Consider the following 19,850-nt stretch of genomic DNA (forward strand, 5'->3'; position numbering starts at 1 on the left):
ACTGTCTTTCTGTTCACACCAGGAGCTGACAGACCAAACACAGCACGCTTCACAACGACGGTCACACAAATAATTATTAGCGCAAATTTTTAAACTCAACTAAACATGAGCAATATCACTAAAGAGTCTTATCCATATGACTACCGATCCAGTATAATCAAATATAATGAATAAAAAGCAAACGTGTATGAAATAACGTGTCGTGTTGCATTGTGGGTAGACCGTGTCGTGCTCTTCCTGATACGTCACGCTTCATGTAATTTCCTCCAGTTCCGCGTTCCTTGACTCGGTGAGGTCTGACCGTAGACTACAGGGGCTGAGCTACAGCAGCTGGATGTTCAGAAGAAATAACATCATATTAATTATCGGTTAATTGTCAAAACACTGGAACAATCTCAGGTCATTCCAGCAAAATCCTGCTGCTGCTCGGAGCAAATAAACTCATTTGAACAGTTTTACAGTCTATGGTTTGAGCGCAGGCACACATTCAGAGGAGCGTGGAGAGAGAAACATTATGAATCGGTTATCACGGCTTCACGCCGCACTAATCTCTGCCCCAGGTTGTGTGTTGCCCTCTTTTCCCAATTCTGCCTATTTAGGGCCCGAGCACCGATGGTGTGAGGACCCTCTTGGAATTGCTCCGTTTATTATTATTATTATTATTATTATTATTATACTTCTCCAAAATGAATCGCATTTTTGAGGGCCTAAACATACTCAAAAAGTCATGAAACTATGCACACACCTCAGAACTGGCGAAAATTTACGTCTGATATGGGTTTCAGAAGAGGGTGTGGCAAAATGGCTCAACAGCGCCACCTATACACGTTCAACGGTGTGCGCCTCGAGCTAAGTTTCATGTACATGTATAAAAATCGGTATACACGTGTAACTCTCCAATACCTACAAAAAAGTCTCTTGGAGCAAAATCCGAAACCCAACAGGAAGTCGGTTATTACTAATATTATGAGCAAATTTTGTGTCATTTTTGTCATTTCCATGCGTTGTATTTTAACGAACTCCTCCTAGAGATTCATTCAGATCAACACCAAATTTGGTATGCCTAATCTAAAAGCCTTTGCGATGTTAAATTGCGAAGCTTTTGAGTTTTCGTTAATGGGCGTGTCCGTGGCGGCCTGGCGAATTTCGATGATTCGCCATGAAACAGGAAGTTGCTATAACTCAGACATACAATGACCAATCTGCCCCAAACTTCACATGTTTGATGAGTCTCCTAACATGAACAGATTGACATGCCCATATTCAGTTATAGTCATAGCGCCACCTATTGGCAACAGGAAGTGTCATATTTTACACTGCGATGAACTACTCCTAGAAATTTTATGACATCAATGTATTTTTTGTGGTCAGTCTAATCTAAAGGCCTGTGCGATGTTAAATTGTGAAGATCTTGAGTTTTCGTTAAAAGGCGTGTCCATGGCGCCATCACGAAGTTCGATGTCTCGCCATGGGAATAAAAGATGTTATAACTCAGGCATAAAATGTCTGATCTTCCCCAAACTTCACATGTGTGATAAGAATCCTGGCCTGAACACATCTGAAGGCCAAAATTCCATCAGGTGTGGCAAAATGGCTCGATAGCGCCACCTATACACTTTCAACAGAGTGCGCCTCGAGCTATGTTTCACGTACATGTACAAAAATCGGTATACACATGTAACACACCAATACCTATAAAAAAGTCTCTTGGTATGAAATCCGAATCCCAACAGGAAGTCAGTTATTTAGAATTTTCTCTGCAAAATTGGTGTTGTTTTTGCCATTTTCAGGGGTTGTACTTTAACGAACTCCTCCTAGAGATTTATTCAGATCAACACCAAACCTGGTCAGTGTAATCTTAAGCCCTTTGCGATGTTAAATTGCGAAGATCTTTAGATTTCGTTAAAGGGCGTGTCCATGGTGGCCTGACAAATTTCGATGTTTCGCCATGAAAAAGGAAGTTGCTGTAACTCAGACATACAATGTCCAATCTGCCCCAAACTTCACATGTTAGATAAAACTTCTGCCCTTAACAGATCTACATGCCCACATTCAGTTATAGTCATAGCGCCACCTATTGGCAACAGGAAGTGACATGTTTTACGCTGCAAAAAACTACTCCTATAATTTTTTTGAGATTAACATATATTTTGTGGTCAGTGTAATCTAAATGCCTGTGCAATGTTAACTTTTGGAGATCTTGAGTTTTTGTTAAAGGGCGTTTCCATGGCGCCATGACAAAATTTGATGTCTTGCCACAGCAAGAGAAGTTGTTGTAACTCAGGCATAAAATGTTCAATCTTCCCCAAACTTCACATGTTTGATAAGAGTCCTGGCCTGAACACATCTGAAGGCCAATATTCCATTGTAATGATAGCGCCACCTGCTGGCAACGGTAAGATTGGCACATATATGGGATATACTTTGATATATTCCACTTATATTTAGGACATTAAATGCATATTTCTCAACTTTCACCTTTTTACTAAAGCCACACAATGGCGGTGAGCCCGGGTGCGAGGGCCCGTTCATCGCTGCTTGCAGCTTTAATTATTATTCTTATTTGAGTACGTTTACAACAGTCTCAAGGATTTCCTTTCCAGACTGAGTTGTGTCACTGCAGGCGACTAAAGCGACACCAAACGGTGACAAGTATCCCAGAGTGCAGTCTGGACGATGGGGCGGGGCGACACGTTGGGGCGGAGCGACACGTGTCGCCCCGCCCACCTCAGCGGTTATTGGTTTATGATTAAGATGAGCTTATTGGTGTACAGATGAGTGACGATTTTACAGCTTATTGGTATAGAGAATTATGACGCTATTAGCAGGATTGGAATGCGGAAGTAGACACTAAGATGAATAAACTTTTAATATAAATTAAAAACTGAATATACATGTTGTGTTTTTGCATTTATTGTTGCATTTCCATAACATCCCGTATAAATACAAAGAGTTTTGGATTACGACGAACAGAAAAAAATAAATGGTCTACTCCCTCAATGGCTGTAGTGTAGACGCTACCTCGGCATTACTTGCTGGTTTGAAAATGACACGGCAATATTATGCGAAGTATGGTTATGTAGATAGTCATGGAGTACCTTGATTTATATATTCAAATAATATATACATACATATATATGTGTGTGTGTGTGTGTCGTGTGTGTAACAAATTGTCACCAGTCTCTGAACGTCACCAATAATATTCTGAACATTCCCTTGGCCCCTACGAAAATTTACTATGGTTCTGCTACAGTAACTATAGTAAAACTATGGTGTTTTTATAATTACAGCTCACAGTAATTAATGTGCCAACAAATATTTTTACTACAATAAATCCATGGTTACTTTTTGCAAGGAAGGAACTATACAGGTTCTAAAGAACTTGCCAAAAAACACTTGTTACTTTCTGTTATTTGTTTTCTGAACTGCACTACTGAAAACCTCATTAATCCTCACAATCCTGTCACAACTAAACTAAGAATCCATTATGAGCAATGCATAGCAAATCATGTTATCATCAAATATGAGAAACCTTAAAGAATGATAGACTGATGTAAATGACTGAAACCTGTTGTCATGCACGTGTTTTCCATAGCTTTTTTATTAAAACATTATACAGTGCAAAGTTTAACTTTAAATTACATCAATTAATAATCAAAACCAGTTATTTCCCTTCAATGAACTTAACACACAAATGTGTTTCATGCCGCAAAAAAAAAAAAGTCCTTGGAACAAAATCCTGTGTAAACAAAAGCCCAGAAGATCACCACGCCGGTCCCTTCCCTGTACCCTGGTGGGTTAACCTTGAAAAGGGCTCTGCACTGCAAGCATTCCCTGATGCTGTACATCCGTCTGAACTCGTTCCAGTCAGGAGACAGGAGGACAATTCTTCCAGTTGGCCACAACTTATAGTGTAAAGACAAAATACATGAAAGATAATAATAATAATACAAAAAAAGTTTAACAGCCTTCTACTACAAAATTCAATTGGAGAATGAGCATTAAACGGGGAAATCTTACTGTCTAGCCAGGCAAACTGTGCCGCTTTCCGAAAAACTTCGGAGCACATCCCTAAACCATCTGCAAACCAGAGAAAGTGTCAAATATGCAGAGTCACCCGCCGACAAAATAACTTCCCTGAGGATTTCCAGTGGAAGCTGTTGAATCAAAAACATACATAGGTTTATTTATATATGTATATAAAAGTTATTAAACATTATATAAACACTGAATACAGACAACCTTGCTTTAAACAAACTCTCATTAAAAACTCTATAGATTGTTGTCACAACTGCATACTCATTCTTTTATAATAACACTAATAAAATGTTAATATATACAGTACTGTGCAGAAGTATTAGTGTTAGTATTTTCACATTGAAAAAAAAACTGTTTTAAGCCAATTATTTATCTTTTGCTGCTGTGTGTCAGTAGGATATATTAGTTTACATTTCCACACATTCATTTTGCCATTAATTGTAATAATCCAGTGAGATATTTGTATATATATTTGTATGCACGATCCACATGAAGATCTTTTACATTGAATATAAATATTTCTATCTTATATGGTGAACAAAATCCACATTAGATCGCAAACAGAAGTTATTTAAAAAACTTGCTGCTGTCTGAAAATGAATTAAGCTGAAATGTTTTTAAATGTCCTTGATGCTGATGTTAACTGATAGTTATATATTAAATAATCCACAGTATTGACCAATATAGTACTTGTACATAATACCAATTTCACATCTGAACAACTATGTAGCTGTAATAACTAAAATACCTCTGCATGTACACACATATGTAATTATTAGTTCTTAATGAATGTAATAACCTGCTTTGCTGGACTCTGCCTGAAGACATGGTGAATGGTGAAGTTCTCCTCAGTGGTTGAGCTCTAAAAGAACAAATGTCAAGAGGTAGGTATATTGCTAGATATAGTACAGAGTAATGTTTCATGTAGCAACATTCAAACAGCTACATACATTTGCGGAGTATCAGGAGAGATATAAGCTGTCCAGGAGAACAGAACACCACCACCTCCTGATCATGTCATCCTGAAAAATAATAATAATACACACAAAAATCATGCATGTCTGTTCAAATAACTTGACAAATGTGATGCCATACCTCTGTAAAATCGAACCTATGAACTAAAGCCATGTACAGAGTGTACTGTTACAATCCACAAAGAACAATAAAATGAGCAATTTATAACAATTATTAACAATAATTATTCAAATTGAACGTACCATGGATAAATAAATGATCGAACATCGCATTTCATATTATAAGATATTTACACAACCACTTTTACTCACCTCAAGCAATCAACGGAATAGCGTTATTACTCTGCTGCTGTAGTTGCCACCGTTCTGTTTGTTTCAACGCAAACTGCCCCCTGCTGGCTCGGAGGAAAATGTCAAAGGCGGGGAAAACAAATATGGGCGGGGCGACACGTGTCGCTCCGCCTCGAAGTGTCGCCCCGCCCCATCGTCCATACTGCACTCTGGGGTTACTCAACGGTGACGGTCTTTGCTTTGCACTTTTTAAAGTTCACTAAATTGTTACTTGGCAATGCATGACAAATAAAAATACGTCTAGTTACCGAAATTCGTTCAGTTCAGTCTTTTTTTTTCACGCACATCAAAACTCGCGATACGACCTCATATCACGTCATACTCCTCTGAACAATTGATAAAATATGCACAGGTCATCATCACCGCATTTTAGCAAAATATATATTTTTCCCCATATATAAAAGCAAACTTGGCAAATCTATACCATGTTTTAATTGTTATAACGTGAGGTTATAACAAAAAAAGAAAAAAAAAATGAAGTAAAAATAGATTTTATTCTTTCTACTTCAAAATGTCATTTGAAGGTGTTGCTTTCTGTTTTATTTGTAATTATTTGTAAATTTGTAGCAATTTATGAGTGAATAAGTTATTATTATCTTAGACTGTAGATATATGTGGTCTGTATTTACTGTTCTTTAATAAGAACCACAATATGCACGTCATCGCAATGAAGTAAATTAAAGGTGAGAAATAGAAATAAAACCTTAAAATTTCAAATGAGAAACTATGACATGACTTATACTTTCTGTTTGGAGAAAAATAGATTTAACGTATATACAGTAATAAACATTTACAACTGTTTTATTATTTGCTATGATTTTGCAGTTTAGTGTCAGAGTGAGAGACCTGGATTTGTATATCAGAAAAACCTGCATATGTCTGTGTTGAAAGGCCATTTTATGCATGTACTGTATGCACAGACGCCTGTGTTTCTGTGTAATTGAGATCTACTGCACAGCTCCACATGGTTTGCTGACTTTGCGCAAAACAAAACACAGAAAAGAGCACAAAGACACAAAATGTTCGATTTTATCTTTCTCAGGTGGTACATAAAATCAAACTATCAGCGTTTTTTTATTCCCTTAAGATCTCTTTAATATCTCATTTGCTTCTTCTATATTATAAAAAGATAGCTCTCAATCAAAATATACGGCATTCACTTTTTCTGATGGCATGTTGTTCTCAATCTCCCAGTTTCTCCATGGTCTGTGCCATGCATCAGAGCCTCGGATAGATGACCCACCCATTAAATAGTAACAAAGTCTCCCTCCTCAACTTCACCTGACACTGCGTCGTCTGCAAACTGACACGCTGGAGACGATCCAGGGATGAAAGATACACTAATGAGCTCAATCGTTCGGTTTACTTTGGCACTTACCCCAGAACACGAGCTTACCTTTCAGGGCAACATCATGCCACCGACAACCGCCCTATATACTAAAGTCACCCGGCTCTTTATCCCCTCACATCTGCCTGACTCACTTAAGGCTTCCTCATGCCTGGAGAGAGACTTTTGATCACTTTCAGCTTTTAAGATCAAAGATAAATGTTTCTGCTGAAAAATATGGGACATTTTATTTAAAGAACAAAGAAAAGATGAACAAACCAGCTAAAGAGCTGATGTAATGAGCTCTTCAGTTAGATAAAAAAAAATACATATAACAGATATTTGTGAGAGTTAAAATAAGAAATAAAGTTACAATTGTGAGATAGAAAATCACAATAATGAGAATTAAAGTAGCAGTTGTTAGAAATAAATGCACAATGTGAGATATGAAATTGCAATTATGAGAAATGAAAGTCAAAAGTGCGAGATATTAAGTCACCATTCCGATAAAGGAGGTTGCAATTAAAATAGCTGCAATATGTAGTCACATTGTGAGTTATGAAATCACAGTTCTGACAAATTCAATTCACATTTACTTGAAATTAAATTTTAATTGTGTGATATTGTAATCTTGAGGTATAGTTAAATTATAACAAATAGTCAGTTATAATGAAATAAAGTCGCAATTGTAAAATATAAAATTTCATTTTTGAGATATAAACTTGCAGCTGTGAGAAATAAATTCCAAAATTGTGAAATATAAAGCCACACTTCAAGATATAGTCAAAATTATTATAAAATTTGTAAGATATTAAACTTTAATTGTGAGAGAACTTGTAGCAATTGTAAGATATAAAAATCACAATTAAGACAAATAAATTCGCATTTACTTAAAATGAAGTTGTAATTGTAAAACATGCAAATGTAAACGGAAACATGTAAAGTGTGAAAAGCAACGGTCCTACTGAACCTTGTGGTACCCCATAGTGCACTGGTGAACTACAGTATATAGTACTTATTCATTCACTGCTACGAACTGATGATGGTCAGATAATTATGATTTGAGCCATGCAAATGCAGTTTCACTAATGCCAACATCATTTTCCAGTTTATTCAAAAGAATGTTGTGGTCAATAGTGTTGAACACAGTGCTAAGAAATACAACCATGATCAGATGATAAAAGCAGGTCATTTGTAACTCTGATGAGAGCAGTCTCAGTACTATGATATGCTCTAAATCCTGACTGGAAATCCAAACAGATACCATTTTTCTCTAACATAGAACATAGTTGAGACTATCTAGTATTTTTGACAGAAAAGGGAAAATTTTAGATTATTATTCGTCCTCTACATTCAGCCTCTTGGCAAAATAATTAGTCGCCACGGTTTTAACTACCACTGTTATGCTGATGACATCCAGATATATATACTGCTTGTCAACCAGATTCTACACAGTCAATGGCATCCTTATCTTCATGTGTCAGTGAGTTAAAGGATTGGCTTCATTCTAATTTTCTTAGTCTGAACTTAAGTAAAACAGCAGTTTTAATAATTGGTCCCCCATCTCTAATAAAAAATTAAATTTATGTTTCTAGCTTTGACCTTGACAGTATTTCTGTATTTCCATCGGCTACTTTTCAAAACTTAGGTATCCTTCTATAAACCCATCACTCACCTTGGATGACCACATTAGCCAACTCTCCAAAGCTACTTTTTTTCAACTATGAAATTGTGCAACTTTGTCCTATCCTCAGTAGAAAAGATGCGGAATCATTAGCCCATGAATTTATTACCACTCGCCTTGACTATTGTAATGCTCTTATCTCTGGCTTACCAGCTCACTCCATCGTTCGTCTGCAGTACATTCAAAATTCTGCTGCCAGATTATCAACTTCCACAAAAAAAATCTGCTCACATCACGTTCTTCTAATTCAGAACTTCTTTGTGACCTATAGGCGCACCCTAACTTTTGAATTCACTTCCCCTGGAACTCAGAAAAATCACTTCTTTCAGTGAATTCAAATCAAAGCTTAAAACGTAATTGTTTAACCAACACTATCACTAATTTACATTGTGTATTTGTCCGTTTTGTTTTCTGTTTCTATGTCTTTACAATATAATCTGTGTTTTATGCAAATTCATGATTTCTAACTGAATTGGGCAAACCTCCAATGAAATTGTTTCTTTTTGAATTCATATTTGTTGCTTTGTTGTACCTTGTTCAGTGTCCTTGAGCTTAGGAGAGGCACTATATAAATTAAACATATTATTATTATTATTATTCATTTGTAAGACATAAAATTATAATGATGAAAATAAAGTTGCAATTAGAAGATGTAAAGTCACAATTACAACAAATAAAAACACAGTTATGCAAAATATTGTCACAATTGCGGGACTAAATCATAATAAAAAAATGGCAGGTGTAGAAACCTTAAAATCACATTGCTTTTTTCCTGTTAATTTGAGTAGTCCTAGAACTAAAATTCAATCCATCCATATTAAGGCATCAGAACATGTTGGTTTATTGTTGTGGGACATTATTTGATTCAACTCAAACCCTTGAGCAGAGTTTTGGATACATATCACACTGCACAACTCATTTGTTATTATTACTTCTTCCAGTCCCACACAACCAGTATGGAGTATCGTGGCCCAGTCATACACAACACCGGCTCTACTTGATGAGTCGATTTACCTGTGGGAGGCCCGAACTGCTAAAGGCAAGTGTTACTCCACCACAATAAAAGTTACACAATCAAATGAATCATGATTTTCACATGTAGGCTTGATGGTGCAAAACCCCGGGAGGAACAGACTGAGATCTTCAAATGAAGAATAGTTTCATTCGATAATGATTTTCCCTGTTGGTTGATAAAGGAGGACACAAAGATTCCCTCACAACAATAACAGAACGGGCTCCACGCTGGAGATGTGCATATCGCGTTTCTCTTGCACCTGCGTCAGCTCGAATGCAACAGTCTCTCTCTCCATCTGTCTCGCCTCAATGAAAGAGACAATCCAGACGGTCAAAGTCAGTGGCTGTACACTCTGTCCCTCCTCTGTTTCTGCTACGTCACTGATGGAGTCTTGTGACATCACTGTACACAGATGCCTGAGTTACTGAGGAGAGCCTAGACTGACGCACACAACCTGATCTTTGAGTGTTTGTGTTCAAAACAGCATGCAGTGGATCATAAAATCATCCATTCATCCGGATTCGTTCAAAACAATTATTGGGGTCTCCTTTAGAAGGCAGTCATTATTTACTCACCCTGGTATTGTTCAAAAGATATATGGTGACCTTTCATTTTCACAACATAAGGAGAAATAAAACTACTCGAGCTTGTCCACAACGTGAACGATGATCTTCAAACTTTTAAAATAGGATGGTACATTTTGCATTATTATTTTTTTAAAGCTTAAAGAAGGTGACCATTCAATGTTTAACTTTAATCTTCATCATAGGCTAACCTTTATGTGTGTGTGTGTGTTTGTTTGTTTGTTCATTTGTTTACCTGGCAGCTATAAAGAAATATGAGCATACCATAATTCTAAATTTTTAGAAGATAAAACAAAACAAATCTTCTATATTTGCAAAATGATAAAATGGAATGTATATGTTCGTATAACCAATAATTTTTATTATTATTTTTAAAATGGGCAATTTGAACGTTCAGAGAACATTCAGAAATAACGTTTTCATAACTTAACGGGAACCTTATCAAAACGTTGCTAGAACATATTTTTGTCAGCCTTGTCCTGACAATCCTTAAGGATTTTTCTATTAAACCGTATAGCCTATACTCTTCTAAAAAAAGTGCATCCAACTGTGTGATGAGCGCAGTGCACCTGTTTTTTTAAGAGGTGTACGCGGGTATTTTTCCCCTGTGCAAATTAGCGGGACACACAGACATTGTGTCAGACTCAGTGTAACAACCTCCCTCTCTTTCTCACACACACACACACACTCTCACTCACTCACAGCTGCAGAGAGAAGCAGCGCAACACACACCAGAGTGGAGCCGCCGTACAGCAGCACACACAGCGCGATGGTGCGTCTCAGGACCGCGTCGCGCAACTTAACTGCGTCAGCGCGGAATCAAACTTATGGACTTGTGAGGGAAGTCAGTTCACGCGTTTATCCCTGAACTAAGAAAAAAAAAATCACAACAAACTATTTCCAGGACTCTGACACAACACCGCAACGAATGAGCTCATGGTGATCTCCACAGAAAGGACTAAAGACGCGCCAAGCACGGTCACCTTCGCTGTTAAGGAGACTTGCGAGAGGATCCCAAGAAAGCCATCGGTTCAGTAACACCGAGACATTCCCGGCCAGCAGCAACGACCGATCCGGATCCCGCAGATCAATGAAGAATGCGCGAGCGCACGCACAGTCGATGAAGCCGGCGGCGAGATCATGCTTGTTCTGCCCGAGCCGAGCTTGCAGTCACTGCGGCTGGTGTTCCTCTTCGTCTTCGTCATGGATGTAGCGCCGTCCCCGGCTCTGACCGCCGGCTGCCCGGACCGCTGCGTGTGCGACGACCAGCTGGTGGTCCAGTGCGCGGGAAAACAGTTAAGCGACTTCCCCGTGGACCTCCCGCTGGCCACCCGGCAGCTGATCATCTCCAATAACCGGATCGGCGACTTGCCACCGCTGCAGCTCAACTACCTGTCGGACCTGGTGTACCTGGACTGCAGCAACAACTCGCTGACGGAGATCTCCGAGTCTACTTTTGGCAACCTGCGCAAGCTCGCCTACCTGGATCTGTCTTTCAACAGCCTGACGCAGATCGAGGACCGGACGTTTGGCCCTCTGGCCAGCCTGGTGATGCTGAGGATGACGGATAACCCGGGGCTGTCGGAGATCCACCCGGACGCGTTCGCGGAGAACGCGGCGCTGCAGGTGCTGGACGTGAGCCGGAACAACCTGACGGCGCTCAACATCAGCTCCCTGATCGCGCTGCCGGCGCTGCGCTCGCTGGGGCTCAGCGGGAACCCCTGGAGGTGCGACTGCGACACGGAGGACCTGTGCCTCTGGATCCAGATAGAGGGCTTCAAGTTCCAAGGTCAGATGCGCTTCTTGTCTCTAACCGGTCTGAAAACTTTCCAAGTTCAATTTACGGCTTAAAAACCGGCACCAGACGTCGCCACAACTTTAGCGTATAAACCAGCCGACCTTACAGGCATTTTGGGGACAGTATGCGCCATTAATCTATAAAATGCTATAATAACAACCTCTCTGAGCTATTAAAATATGTTTGTTACAGTGAAAGCACATGTGGATTAATATAAGTGATTAAAATGTGATCAAAATGACTCAAGTAATTACGTCGTACAGTTTTAACATAAAGACAGCACAAATGTGATTATAATCCACATTTCCACGTGACAAAGTGATGTCTATTTTTTTACTGTTAAAAAATGTGTGTATATATATACATATAATTTACCACAAAATAATGCTTATTGCCAATTGTTCATTATTATTATTATTATGTAGGTTTTGTGATAATTTAGGCCTAAACATTTTTACTATATTTATATGAAATATAATATTTATATTATATATAATATAGTTTTTTCTTTAGTATTATTTCATTTCGTTAGACGCCTTTTAACTACTTTGCAGCTCAAAGTGCTGAACAATCATGAAAAATTAAATGGACATAAAACATCAAACATGACACATCACATTCAAACACCACACAACAAATCAACAAATAGCAGAAATTAATAATGGCTACTCCATAAACCATTCAACAATCAAGGCCCAACAAAACTTTGAACAAAGTTTTTACAAATATCATTTACATTTAATCATCCAGCAGACGCTTTTATCCAAAGCGACTTACAAATGAGAACAATAGAAGCAGTCAGGTCAACAAGAGAACAACAACAGTATACAAGTGCCATGACATTTTTTTTTTTTTTATAAATGAAAAGACAAGAAAATAAAAGGTGCTAGTATAAGTTGGTTGAGTGCTGTCGATCAATATAACAAAATTGCCAGTAAATAGTTGTTTAATAATTAAATGTCTTATAATAAAAAGTTACTTTGAGTAATCTCTATACATATAGAGTATATGCAGACAAGCACACTGGAGCAGGTTAAAATCATCTCTTTCAGCTATGAGCCCAAGTCTTTAACTGCTGCTATATTAACAAATGTTATTTCCTTTCCTCTAGGCATCATAATTGAACGTAATGGAAGTGCTGATTGTTAATTAGTCATTTAGCTGATGGTTTTATACAAAATGTCCTTGTACACATATTATAGAGTCTCCCAGGGGTAATTTGGAGTAATGTTACTCGATCAAGGGCACTGTGTATCACCACTAACAAGCAATGAAGTAGCCACATTTTCAAGGTTTGAAAATATAAATGTAATAATTTAAGATTCAACCATTTTGTCTCACAAGCAACCCAAATTAACCAATAGAAAACATTACCAACATTGAACTTCTACTGCAGAATGTAGAAGTTCAATGTTGAAATATCGTTATTTAAAAAATAAAAAATAGTTTGAAGTGATTTCAATCCAGTCAGTGAACAACAAATGACCTTATAGTGAAGGAGAGAGAGAGAGCCAATGAAAGCCCAGCTAATGATCTCCACCATCAGACCTCAAGGGTGAGAAGTTCTTATCAGTCTTATCACCCTAGTTTGCGTTATCGAGTTATTCAGGCTGTTAATCTGATCTGAAGTCAGCGTCACGGTGGAACAGAGGGCAAACTGACTCTCTTGACAGAATTATGACAAAAGACATGAAAGATGTGGACTAGAACAAAATGTTTGGTGAGGAAAACAAGATGCCAATGTGATGCATGTCTCAGCTGGTCGTCTGCTAATTTTAGAGAGGTTTTGGGTGCTTTAATTTGTTTAGGCTAGACCAGCAGAACAAGTCATTGGCCAGGCTTGGAGACCAGCTAGCTAAATTAAACCATTCAAAGCCAGTTTAGTCTTAGGGCAAATGTACTTAAATGTTAATCTCTGCACAAATGTGACATTTTGAGCTGCATGCTCATCGTTATTTTTAGTCGAGCAGCTGTAATTGAACTTCAGATGTGTATGCTTCACATGATCCATGTCACTGTGTGTGAATCATGCATGCATGTGCATAGGCTTATCCATTATTTGTGTATACTTATTTTCTTCCTGCCAGTTTAAAACCTCGCATTGGTGCAAAGATTGATTGACAGGGGAGTAGGAAGAGTTTTGGGGTTGTCCAAAATGCATTAGGGCAGATTAGTGTTTACTTTACAAATCTTTACTTAACAAATCACTGTCCGCACTGGCCTTTTGAAAGTGACAAAATGTGTCAATATCTGACTCATTGGTAATAACTGAGAGTTTCAGTGTCCTTAACTATTACCGTGTTCACTCATTCACTATTCACTACATAAATGGTCCCAATCGTGGTCCTGGAGAACCCCAAACACAGCACGTTTTAGATGTCTCCCTATTCAAACACACCTGATTCAACTCATCAGCTCATTAGTGAAGACTCCTTGACCTCAAATGTGTGTGTCAGATAAGATAGACAGCAAATAGTGTGCAGTGTTGGCGGTTCTCCAGGACCAGGATTGGGAACCACTGCACTACATAGTTGAATGTCACAGAGTTAACTAGATGAGGAAACCGTGAGCAAAATTAAGTGAATTAAGAAACTGCTTCAGACAATATTGAATCATTTTCAAAACAACATAGTTTGAAAGATCCATTTCAGGAAACCGTCATGAAGGCAGTTGTGGCCTAATGGTTAGAGAGTTGGAATTGTAACCCAAAGGTCACGGGTTTGAGTCTTGGTACCGGCAGGAGTTGTAGGTGGGGGAAGTGAATGTGTGGCTCTTTTCCACCCTCAGTACCACGACTGAGGAGAGTCTCTTGAGCAAGGAACTGAACACCCAACTGCTCCTTGGGTACCGCAGCAAAAATGGCTGTCCACTGCTCTGGGTGTGTGTTTACTTGGATGGGATTATTATTATTTTGTATTTTCATTGAGATTTCTTAAGATTAAACTTATTTGGGACCCCCTGGAAGCTTGCTGAGGACCCTTAGAGGACACAACCCCTTGGTTGAGAACCATTGGGTTGAGTTTGATTTGAGTCTACAAAGCCTTATTTGTTATTATTAATTGTTTATTTCAGAGCAGTTTTGTTCTTGGTTGTTTTATCAGCTGTTAACATCATAATGAAACTGTTAAAGATAGAACACAGAAAGTATAGAAGGAATAACAACTAATTCCAGAAATAAGTCAATGGAGTCTGGGAACTTAATTGAGAAAATTGAGCTTTTCGATGAGACTGAACGTAAGCTCTATGGCCTTTCCGTTATCAGGAAGCAAAACCCCAAGAATGCAAAAACCTCATATCTCTCGGTATATTCAAAGACGCGCTGTCTGTCTGCTCATTGTCTCTCTCTTGATTAAACTCTCTCACTTTTGGCATTGCTGCGTCCACTGAGAGCAGGTGGCTAATTATGTCTTTTTTTAAAGTGGATATGAGAATTCTTGTCCCATAATATAATCCTGTCCAAGCACTCGGTCTGCACCAGCTTACAAGATCACTGGTGCGTCTCTATTAATCACTAAAAATCACCCACTCCAGACGAAAATACTTGTTCTAAAATGATAGTTCACTTAAAAAGAACAAATATTGTCATCATTTACTCACCATCATGTTGTTGCAAACGACTTCAGTGGAACACAAACTGAGAAATTTTTAAAGGATGAGAATAGGAGCTTTCAATCTTTAATTGGATGCAATATCACCATAAAAGTGATTAATATAACTTGCGCTATATTTCAAGTCTTCTAAAGTTTTTCATCTCGACTTGAGAGAATGATGTCTGATTTCTGAATGAATCTTTCAGTGTTTCTCACATAAAGCCACACTGAGAAGGTAGCACAGAAGTTGTGTGAGTCATCTCTATGACATTATTATGATGAAAGCACCAGTCTACATTCATAGTTTTTTTACAACAACATAAAGGTAAGCAGTCTTCCCAGACCTGTGTGATTCTTTTTATTTTTTATTGTGTGGAACAAAAATAGAGGAATTTTAAAGGACATTGCACAGTTGAACTACTCTTTTAATGCCCTCTTCTGTGTCTACTACAAATGTAGAAAGCAATGCTAAAGTTTTTAATAATACTCTTTTGTGTGTGTGTCGGTGTGTATAGAGTCTATTAAGTGTGTGTTTGGTGCAGACCCAGTGACCACTCTGTGTGATTCACACCACTTTAGCATCTGTGAGTCATTTGGTTTTCTCTGCCTCCCTCTTTCTCTCTCTCTCACCCTGAAATATTCACAAACAGACCTTCAAAATGCTTCTATTTAAATCAGCGTCTTAGTCCGGTGCAGTATGCTAATTACAATTCTCAGCGCAGGGTTCCCTAAAGAAGAGAAAGGGCCGAAACCAATATTGTGGAATTGACGTCAGCCTGAGCTCTAAATGTAGGACGAAATCCTGATTCATCACCATTGTCCTTCAGCTTTGGATATTGTTGATCTTCAAAGATCTCTCCTGCAGTTCATATGCACAGAGGGAGGTTTACGTGAGGTAAAGCAGTTTATCTGGTTTCACACACACAAACCATCACTCTCGGCTTTTTCTGTCTTAACAACCGCTTCAGATGATCTTATGAATGTAAATGGAAGAATTTCGTTCCTGGGTTGATATATTTACGGGCTTGTCCTTTTCATCAGACAGCAGTAGTTTTGGTTGACATCGCAGCCTGGTAAAACAATGATTTGCTCACTAGTTGCTGGTGGTTTGTAATGGGTTGATGTTTGGTTAGTTACCACAACTCAGTTAGCCACTATAACCAACCCGATCTCATGGCAATTCGTACATTTTTCACAAGGTGGCTTATTCGTACGAATTCGTACGACCACACTCGTACAATTTCATACGACTGTTGCCAAATCGTACGTATTTTACGAGTTGCACAATTCGTATGAATTTGTACGAATGACCTACACCTAACCCCGCCCCTAAACCTAACCGTCACTGGGGTCGTATAAAATCGTACGAGTGAGGTCGTACAAATTCATACGAATAAGCCACCTAGTAAAATAAGTATGAATTGGTCGTGAGATAGCGTTGCTATAACTACATCTTCTGGAGCCAAAAATGATATTTCTCTATCAAATGTCAGTCAAAGAAATTAGGCTGATTAAGTGAAAAAAAAATAAGCAAGCTGCAACATATATAATGCGAATATTTCATTATAATACTGATTTCACTCTTGTTAACCTGCTGCTTTTCGTGTCACCATGGAAACCTATTTCCAGCTCTGAGTGAAATGAATAAAAATCTCTTTGCAACCGTTTCATTTTGTCTTAGTGTCTTGCAGTTGCAACTCTGCTAATAGTTTATTATTTCGCGACTTTTTAAATTTCAATGTTACTTTTTCTCTGTTTCACACTGTCTCCCAATTGCAACTTTGTTTGTGATAATTTTATTAGACTTTTTTTTACATAATTGTGATTTAATATCATACAGCTGCGATTTACAATTTGTTTCTCAAGATTGTGACTTAATGTAGTTTCATATCTGGTAATTGCAGCTGTATATCTCACAATTGACTTTATATCTCGCAACCACAACTCTGTTTTTCACAAGCTATATTTTTCATAATTTTAATAATCTGGATGTGATTTATATCTTCCAATAGGACTCTTTATATTCAATTTATAAATCTCAGAAATTTACTTTTTATCTCTTAGTGTCACATCATGTCTGCTTGATTGCAACTTGTTTCTGATGATTGACTTTATAACTCACGATCTCTACTTTAACGTGCAGTGTGTCATCTCTCAGTTGCGACTTTGTTTTTGATAACTGATTTTATAACATGCAACTTCATTCTGTGTAATTTATTTTTTATATCTTATAACTGCAAATTACAAACTGTTTCTCAAAACTGTGAATTTAAACTTTCACACTGACCATTTTACCATATTTTAATCCCTACCATATATCACAGTGCAGGATAGTTGCTGACTCCCCGGTGAAGAGTTTGGGACTGTGCGGCACATATTTTTTCAAGGTCTATAAAGTCTGCAATTCCATCTAGGCTTGGTCATTATACTTTTTCTACAGCGATAACAAACACAGACCAATAGCAGCTCTGTTTATGAAGTCCCTGGCTGCTATTACCAGCCTGTCAGCCAAAAACTATTTGCTGAATTTTCCCTTTGAGTTCACAAGAAAACTAAAGAATATTAAGCAGGAATATTTTAGCTGTTTTTGGCCATACAATGAAAGATTAAGTTTTTTTTTTTTTTTTTTTTTGCAAAACTACAAAAATGTATCTGTACATGACACTGCAGTTTCCAGCTGAAATGAAAAGTAAGACACTAAAAACATTTTTTCCTTTTCACACACAAATGATGATTACAGTGGCAGATTGTTGATGAATAAAGACTAATTGTAGCGCATTTCCGTTCACAATACTGTGTTATGACCTCAAAGCACTTTTAGTTTATGATTTGTAAACTAGTTCATTTTGACTTTTGCATCGGTTATAGATATTTATGGTTTTTCTTTAATAGTAAGCTTACTCGATCACACACCTGGTACATTTCATTGCATTTGCGAATGCCCATTTTACCATATATTTATGGCTACCATATATCACAGTGCAGGATAGCTGCTGACTCCCCAGTGAAGGGTTTGGGACATCATTTTTCTAGGTCTATAAAGTCTGCAAATTCCATGTGGGCTTGGTCATTACATTTTCTCTACAGCAACAACAAACACAGGCCAGTAGCAGCTCTGTTATGATGTTTTATGTTTTCTGGCTTGATTGCTACATTTTGTGTTTGTAGGTATATGTGTGTGTGTGTGTGTGTGTGTGTGTGTGTGTGTGTGTTCTCATATCTCTGTTCTCTATTTGTCCTGGGCCTCGGAGAGCCACCGTTTTCATTAACTCACACTCTGAAGGCTTCATCCTTTGGGGATACATCTGCTCCAGTTGTTTAGTGTGTGTTTGTGTGTTTCAATCAGACGTCTTAAACTAAGTTTCACCAACTTGCTGAGTTGTACTTCATAACACAGGCATTGAGTTTAAAAACTGTTAGATGCTGCTCTCTGCATCCGTGTTTTTGTTCTGTAACATGCTGAAGTGTTGACACATGGATATGGGTGTTTGGATGATCAGATGTGAGAGTTAATTGGGAGTCCTCTGGCATAGTAAATGCAGCGTATGGGAGTGTGGGTGTTGCATACTGAGTGGATGCAGAGGCATGTGGCGACGCCAGATGCTTCTGCTAATAGGGTCTGATTTAAAGGCGAGCCTGGGGCTCACGGTGAGTTTGTTAAGTGCCGCCTCATTCTGTGGGCACTAAGCTCTGAAAAATGAATGCAACAATCGTGCATCGTATGTTTAAAGACATAATTTACCCCATTGAGTATGTGACAAATACACTTAACAAATATAGTTTATAACAACTTTTTGTAAGCAGATAGCCTAATATATCAGCAACAGTTTGTTTGTATTTTATTTAGGGGTTTCACTAATGGAGAGTGATTAAAATAGAGCTTGTTTCTGTGACATGGGGCATCAAATGCAACCTTAGAATTACATTACTGGTTAAAATTTTGAATATTTAACACTTTTAAATGTTTTTGAAAGAAATCAAGGAGAGCTGCATTTATTTATTTGAAAGAAGCAGTAAAACAGTCATACGAAATATTATTACAATGTTTTCTATTTTAATTTTAACGAATTTTAATGTTTTAAATGCCATTTATTCCTGTGATGTACAGCTGAATTTCCAGCATCATTACTCCAGTCTTCAGTGTCACGTGATCCTTCAGAAATCATTCTAAAATGCATATTTGCTGCTCAAGAAACATTTCTGATTATTATCAATGTTAAAAACCATTGGGATGCTTAATATTTCTGTGCCAACCATGAAACACTATCATTCAAAAATAAATGAATACTTCAAAAGGAGCCATTAAATTGATCAAACGTGACAATAAAGACATTTATGTTACCAATGAATGCTGTGCTGTTCTTTTGAGATTTCTGTTCATCAAAGAAACCTGAAAAATGTATCACAGTTTTTACACACACACACACACACACATTATTAATAATCAGCATATAAGAATGATTTCTGAAGGATCATGTAACACTGAAGA

At 37.7% G+C, this 19,850-nt stretch overlaps 1 protein-coding gene and 1 long non-coding RNA gene across 2 annotated transcripts in view; one reads left to right on the plus strand and one right to left on the minus strand.

The window, feature by feature from the left end:
* Positions 1–3,656: 3,656 nt before the first annotated feature.
* Positions 3,657–5,509, minus strand: LOC127938375 (uncharacterized). Its single transcript, XR_008148692.1, has 4 exons — positions 5,325–5,509; positions 4,989–5,060; positions 4,838–4,900; positions 3,657–4,157 (listed from the first exon to the last, which is right to left on the minus strand). It is a non-coding gene; the product is annotated as an uncharacterized LOC127938375 (long non-coding RNA).
* Positions 5,510–10,722: 5,213 nt separating this feature from the next.
* Positions 10,723–19,850, plus strand: part of LOC127938369 (leucine-rich repeat-containing protein 52-like) — a 32,436-nt gene continuing 23,308 nt past the window's right edge. The window contains exon 1 of the mRNA XM_052534949.1: positions 10,723–11,762. Within this exon, the coding sequence (XP_052390909.1) occupies positions 11,114–11,762 (649 nt within the window). The 5' untranslated portion in view covers positions 10,723–11,113. The remainder of the gene's footprint in view (positions 11,763–19,850) is intronic.

The sequence above is a fragment of the Carassius gibelio genome, chromosome A20 (assembly GCF_023724105.1).
Source record: "Carassius gibelio isolate Cgi1373 ecotype wild population from Czech Republic chromosome A20, carGib1.2-hapl.c, whole genome shotgun sequence".
Taxonomy (NCBI): Eukaryota; Metazoa; Chordata; class Actinopteri; order Cypriniformes; family Cyprinidae; genus Carassius; species Carassius gibelio.